This window comes from Macrobrachium nipponense, chromosome 3, assembly GCF_015104395.2.
Source record: "Macrobrachium nipponense isolate FS-2020 chromosome 3, ASM1510439v2, whole genome shotgun sequence".
NCBI lineage: Eukaryota > Metazoa > Arthropoda > Malacostraca > Decapoda > Palaemonidae > Macrobrachium > Macrobrachium nipponense.
The window spans coordinates 96200894-96208393 of NC_087202.1; the positions used below are offsets into that span (position 1 = coordinate 96200894).

The window sequence follows — 7500 nt, forward strand, 5'->3', positions numbered from 1 at the left end:
CGGAGGGACCAAGGATTAAGCATACGTTTTAGATGTACATAAATCACGATTTAATAAAGTTGTGTCCCGATCTAAAAACTTCATTTTCACTCTAGTTAAATGCTTTTAAAGCCAGACTTAAATGGGATATGCGTATATCAGCATAATGACCTGACTAGATCACTCTGACAGAGATAAATGTTATTGAATTCTGACGTCACATCGGCGCCACAACGCTAATGCATGGACCAGACACCAGTTTATTCATTCATCGTACACTGACGCTGAATAGGTCGATACTGACAGAAACACTTCGTAAACTTGAACCAGAACTCACTAAAAAGTAACAAAGTAATGGGTTACTTACTGGAATGAAACCATGACAATGTTGACCACAGCGATGTTATACACAGCCCACGAGATGTAGGTGGCCTCATCGAAAAAGCTCTCTGCTTTGCGCACGCTGAAGCACACCTTGACTCCCCACATTAGGAACAGCATGTCACCTGCAATTAAGGATTTCGTCAAAGAAACAGAGAGAGAGAGAGAGAGAGAGATAATTAACCCTTTTGTTTGGGGTTTCCAAAAATAAAATAAATTTATTTTATAAAGTTTTGTATTCCTGGGTATAAAATATATATTTATTTTTTTAAATCTTGGAAAAAATAAGTAATATATTTGGTCACTCTACTGCTCCTAGTCTCTCCGGGATATAAAAAGCACAACTACTGCGTGCTGTTAATTTTACTTCACATCCTCTTCTGAGGAACATCTATCAAATGAATTAGTGGCATATCTGAGTTGTCTCTCTCACTCTTATGTATGAATGGATACTATTAAAATTATTATGAAGAAAAGATTTTTTCTATTCGAATTACTCGGTGATATTACTGAATGAGGAATTTCAAACCTGATAATAAATGAAACCTAATAGGGCTAAAAGTCTAGAGAATATGTATTCTCTAAACCTTGATATGGCTGACCTCTGTGACAAATTAAATTGTATTTTCATCTGCATTAACTTGGAAAATATATTGAACAGTACAATAAGTTCCGGCTGGCAACAGAAAATCGCTTTGTGTTTCTTTGATCTTAGCAAATACCTGCTTCAACCCAAGAATGAATTATGTATCTTCTTCCTCCACTTCCTTCTCTGTATTTTATCTTGTTGTTGTTGACCTGTCAATGCATTTCGGCTGTTGAATATAGTTATGAACGCATGGGAACCCCATTTAATTTTCAATACTAGTACAGAGCAACTTTGCCTTCATAATTCGTTCTAGATTGCTGCCATATATGTTTCTTATTACGTTTAAGCAAACCCCTGAATCTTGACATAACAGATGGTTTCTGAAAACTAGATTTCGGTGAAAATATTTCTGATCACCTTGCCGACACAGGGAACAAAATAAATGTCTCTAAAGTACAGGGTAGTCTGGTAAGAATTTCGAATTTAAACTCTCATTAATAAGCTTCTGTACTCATGTTGTTAAATTCAAAATGCAGTACCCGAATAAAACGTATTTTGGTCAAAGTGAATCCAAAGTATTTATTCCACATATTTTTCCTCCCCTCTACCACAGAAAAAAATCATGACACGCTTATTGTTGACATGGGAAAAAAGAATTGAATACCATGCCTCTCTCCATTTCGCTTTAACTTTTAATTCTGTGGCTTTACTCCTTTTGTTTCCAGAGAAAAGTTGAATCCAACAGCTTTTAAAAGGTTCTTTTATCACCTCTAAAATGTTCATTCCTAAAGTTAAATCTGTTCTCTCTCTCTCTCTCTCTCTCTCTCTCTCTCTCTCTCTCTCTCTCTCTCTCTCTAATCCAGGTATCGTGTCTCACACTTTAAAAGGAGAATATAACTTATACTCTGACTTCTTAACATGAGGTTCATTAAAAGTTTAATGCAAAAAATAAATCAAATGAGGAAACCGGAGAGTTCAAAACTTAAAATGATAATATGGCACCCTATTCCTTAAAAGGAAAAAAAACACAAAAGCAAAAAAGTTGGACGAACATAATCCCATAAAAACAATTTTGAGAGCGATTAAAGAGGACGTACCATAATCCAAGACCTCCAACTCAACGGATATATCTGCAAAGCAGGGACAAAATTCCACAATACAGACTTGCATTTCCGGAAATTAAAACTATGAATGATCCTGTCCTTTGTTATTTTACAGATTTCTTCTGGGTAGAGAGAGAGAGAGAGAGAGAGAGAGAGAGAGAGAGAGAGAGAGAGAGCGAGCGTGTGTGTGTGTGTGTGTGTGTGTGTGTGTGTGTGTTCTGCATAATGAGAATGAGAGAGGGACAGAGAGACAGGAAGAGACAGTGTGTGAAAGTGTACGTACGTGCGTTCTGCACGAGGGAAAAGATGTTCTGTACATGTGAGTTCAAAATGTAATTACCAGACAGCGGTACTTATGCTCTCTTACCCACGGCCAGCGAGTGATCCCACCAGTTGTACTGGCACTGCTTAAACCAGAGACCATTATAGTCTTGGATGTCCTCAGCCCGTGGAGTAGCACTGATCGTCCAGCATCCCAGATAGATCAGCATAATCAGCAAGACTGGCGTCAGCCACTGCAGCAGCTGCTTGTCGGTTAACTTGATCTTATGCGCTGATTTCACCCGGTATGTTAAAGATACTCTGCAAGAAGAAAATGTAAATTAAATAAAAAAAAAAGGAGTCCATTCACTTCGAAGTGAAAGTCATATTTTAAAATTAGCAGCTTATAAAATTGTATATATATATATATATAAAAAAAAAATACAGATCACAGCGAGCATCAATTCGATTTCAAATATGGTTAAAAAATTTAGTCATAAGAAGAGAGGAAGAATACTATTTGTTTACAATGGTACCTAAGCTCTTTGGAAGAATGCAAGGTTATTTTGAATCCTACAGGGGAATTATTGCAACCTTCTAGTTTTTCTTTATTTTCCATGGAAAAAAATTATGTATCCAAATTCACCTTCATCGGTTCTTCCTTGAGATCCCGAATTTATCCTCACCTCACTCCGTTCTTAACCTTTTCCCAGTAACAAATTCTTGAGATGTACGCTAGTATTGTGCCAGACCCGTCTTTTTTTTTTATTTTTATTTTTTTTTTTTTTTTTGCTCTATCCCCAGGTTAAGTTGGGTTAGGTTATATCGGTACACATATAGTAATTTGGGTGTGGGAAACATAATGGGATCATGTTTGAGAAAATTCTATGGTTAGTTTTCAAGATACGGCGTCCAAATTTTTTATAAGGAAAGGTCTATAGTTAATTTTTAAGATATGGCATCGCAGTTTACAAAGGGAAAGGTCCATGATTAGTTTTCAAGATATGACATCACGCTTTTTTTCAGGGAAAGGTCCATGGTTAGTGATATGGCATCAAGTATTTTAAGATAAGGCATCCCGCATTTTTCAGGGAAAGGTTTCAGTACTCGGATACATCTAGGGAAAATGCTTCCCGGCACTTATAAAGGGAATAACTCGTACATTGAATTTGCCGAGGCTACAGTTATAATTCTCCTATAAATGTAGCAATATAGAATGGGTACTTTTAAAATTCAAGCTTCCAAAGAATATGGTGTTCATTAGGAAGAAGTAAGAGGTGGGGGGGTGTGTGTGGAAAGAAATACATAAAGAAGAGATCCCACTTATCAAAACATAATTATTCAATAAATAGATTAAAATATGTTGAAAATACATTAATAAATACATGAAAATGTAATAAATTGCAAGGAGATTAGTATTATATGAATCTTCTGCTTCCATCCTTCCACCAGTTACCTTAAAATTTATCTTCCTTATTTTCATTTACCCTCATAACCTTCGTCTTGTTTACCGTTACCTGCAACTTTCTTTTCCTGCAAATTTTCATATTCTTTTCCAAGCTTCTATAGTTCATTTTCAGTAAAGGTCGCTACCGTATCATCTGCTAACATTAACAACTCCACGATCCATACTTGACTGGGTTTACGGTTAGGTCAGTCAATTAACTGGCTGCAACTATAGTGATGGTAAGGTATTTGGACAATGCTGCCTATGGAATCGCACATAGCTTGGATTCTAAAGCAGCATCCCAAGGCAAAGGAGTGCCCAGGGGAAGGTTGGGGACTCACTGAGAGAGGATATGTCCCTAAATACAGCAACCACATCACCAGGACTGCTCCTGGAGTTTATAAGCAGTACAACCTAGACATTGCTGACCAAAGAAGCACCAACTGTTTTGGGTAAAGTTGTACTGTACCTCAAGGCAATGGAGTACCTAGTAAAATTCATGAACCGTAATGTGGAAGAAAATAACCCCGAATGTATATGAGACTCTTCTTCTAAGGCCAACTGCAATCACGATTTTCTAACCTGGTGTTAGTAAGGAAAAGAGAGTGTTAGTGTCCCTCGAATTTGCACGGTGTGAAAGTTACCAAAAGACTTAGAGGATGGGACTCCATCTACATTACTTTTACTTTTCCTGCGTGAGTTTAACTGTTCGTCTATCTCCTCTAGCGGTGGTGGTTCCATTAGGCATTGCCCACAGGTTTTAAGGCATTCAGGTACCAAGACGAGGCTGTTAGTCCCAAGTCCTGCCTGACCAATGGGTGTTCAGTCGTCTAGTGCAACGGTGTCTGGCATTTCCTGTCAGTAACTAACCAAGTAATGGCGGCAAAAATTTTGAAAACTAGAATGACTCGAGAAATCATTTTACCAGGTTAAAACATAACCTTTGACAAAATAACCCGCTAGTATTTGTTTAGTATTTGTATATAAATTTGTAAAATAACTAAATTAATGGATATGTACACATTTATCTTCTATAAAAGCAAGCACAACAAGAATAAATTAATGCATTTGTATGCATTTCTGCATCAATCTGAATTGTTTCATAAATGGACATAGAGCGGAGGAACAAGATAAGTTTGCTCAGCAGTTTAATTAAGTGCACTATCTCTTCTACATGCAAAGAGCTTCCTATAACATCAGGTGAGAATTTAATTCCTCCACACTCTCGATGGTAACGCAAGTTCTTAGAGTTCAGCGTTGATAAAGCTAAAGAATTTCTCTTTCTTATTGCCATGATGATTCACAAGATACAAACTTCAGTGCTAACTCGCAGAGAATAACTTTCTCTCAGGTGCACATCAGTTATATTACTTCCGGTCTCTGAACTTCATCAAGATTCAAGTCGTCAACTGTTATTGGTTTGTCATTGCAGATGTGTTGCCAGCCACCCAGTGCAACAGTCATAAGTTATTTTCCAATAGATGGAAAACTTAATATTATTCGACTACAGTCCGGTTAAATTTTAATATGATAAATATCTTTTTGCTGTCAATTAATTAAGTCTTGAGAAATGTGTATCTTTACCACACGGATGAAACAGTTCACTTTTATTCGGACCTGTATTTAATTTTTACTCGCTTCTTATTATAAAACTGACATACTCTGTTTAACACGGCATCAAGGCCATCTTAAAGTAAAAGAACATACGAATTCGTTTCCAAATAAAAAGCGCAAGACTGACGCAAACACGAACAGCTTTTTATTTAAAAACAAAGCCATTTGTCATTGTACTTTAAGATGGCCTTGATGTCGTCGTAAACAGAGTATGTCAGTTTTATAATAAGAAGCTAGTAAAAATTAAATGCAAGACCGATCAAACGTGAACTGTTTCATCCGTGTGGTAAATGATATACATTTCTCAAGACTTAATTAATTGACAGTAAAAAGATATTTATTACATAAAAATTTAACCGGATTATAGTAGAATAATACTAAGTTTTCCCTCTATTGGAAAATAACTGACGACTGTTGCACTGGGTGGCAACACATCTGCGATGAAAAATCAATAACAGTTGACGACTTGAGTCTCGGTGGAGTTCAGAGACCGGAAGTAATATAACTAATGTGCACCTGAGAGAAAGTTATTCTCTTCGAGTTAGTACTGAAGCTTTTTCTTGGCTGACAGTCATTCTATCTTGGATCTCAGTCAGTATTTCATTCTCAGATTAAATCGAATGTAAGAGACTACTCGAATATCGATAATGGAACCAGGCCACAAATATGGGAAAATTCAGGGTCATGAAAAGTAAGAAACGACTTCAACGAATACACTACAAACTCATGAGTTGATTAGCAATAGTAATTATTCATAACTAATTGTCTCTTTTTACAAAAAAAAAAAAATATACATACACAGACACACACATAAAGCAGCCTTAATTTCAAAAGATTATTAAACTGAGTTGATCACAAGTTTGCTGGACACTATGAACAAAAAAACTGGAATACTTGAAACAGAATTGGAACAACATTAATAATAAGATTTCTTTATACGTAATAAATAGTTATGTAAATCGTGGTTATAAGACATACATACGCAATCAACTGTTGAAATGATTCACAGGTAGGCAATGAAACGTAGTAAGTCATCATTTCACACGTATAATTTCATAAAACAGGTTATTTCTTGTTAACTCCATGGAGCATGGATTGAACCCAACTAAGGAAAAGATTCACAAAATATCCCAAGAATGAGACACTTGTGAAGAAGAGAACAAAGACCCCAGGTATTTAGGACTACAGTGACAAGCGCCCCCCCCCCCCCCCCCCCCCCCCCCCCCCCCCCTATTCGTGCACTATGGATTAACGGACTCACGTATTCGTGGATTGCTCATGGAGACATACATCCCCATTATTCGCGGAAAATTCGCCTATTTGCGAATTTTTTCAATAAGAAATATCCACAAATTCCATTTTTATTATATCAATTTCATCATAAAACGCAATTTGAGATAAAACCATTAAAAAAAACAAGGTATAAATAATTTTAGTGTTTTTTTAACTAACAAAAGAGGCAGTTTTAAGCATTTTATAGGGGTTTCAACCATTCGGGGATTCTAGAATAAGGCACTTTTGTAGTTCAGAACAAAGTCCTTAGGTATTTAGGACTACAGTGAAAACTGCACAAGACACTTACAGTGATTACAAGGGTTCTCAGACTCAGTACATTAGAAATTGAGAGAGTTAATAAGAGAGAGATAAGGAGGGCAGGAAAAAACGAGTCTGTTCCAAAGATGTTAAAAACGAGATCTAGCAGCACTGAAAAGACCCACCACTAATATCTCGGGGTAAGGGAAACAAATAAATCAACTGTCTAATTGAAGCTAATTGAAGCGTTCAACTTTCGTAACCTTAGATGAATCTGGCGAGTGACATTTATGATAGGTAACTTCAGTCCGCCATTTTTCCTTATACCAGTAAAAGAGAGGAGCGACAAATATATTCAAAATTACTTTACTATAGTAGATTCACATCAGCCGTGCATTTGATGTCTAGGCCAGTCCCTTACGAAGCTCGTGATTGGCTGTTGATAAGCCAATTACAGGGCTGGAAACTCAGTCTCTCTCGCGAGTTCACATAGGCAGGAGGTATGTTCCATCTCTACTGAGGTAAACGTCTTTCAGGAGAGGTGGAGCATATACATCGTGCCTATGTGAACTCTCTCGAGAAACAGATTTTCC

General features: G+C 36.7%; 1 protein-coding gene across 4 annotated transcripts in view; it reads right to left on the reverse strand.

The window, feature by feature from the left end:
* LOC135221901 (probable G-protein coupled receptor CG31760) overlaps window positions 1-7500 on the reverse strand; it is a 979933-nt gene that overhangs the window by 20357 nt on the left and 952076 nt on the right. For all 4 annotated transcript variants that reach the window (XM_064259885.1, XM_064259884.1, XM_064259882.1 and 1 more), the window contains 2 exons: window positions 2420-2634; window positions 347-485 (listed from right to left, as the gene is read on the reverse strand). In XM_064259885.1, coding sequence (XP_064115955.1) covers window positions 347-485; window positions 2420-2634 — 354 coding nt within the window. The remainder of the gene's footprint in view (window positions 1-346; window positions 486-2419; window positions 2635-7500) is intronic.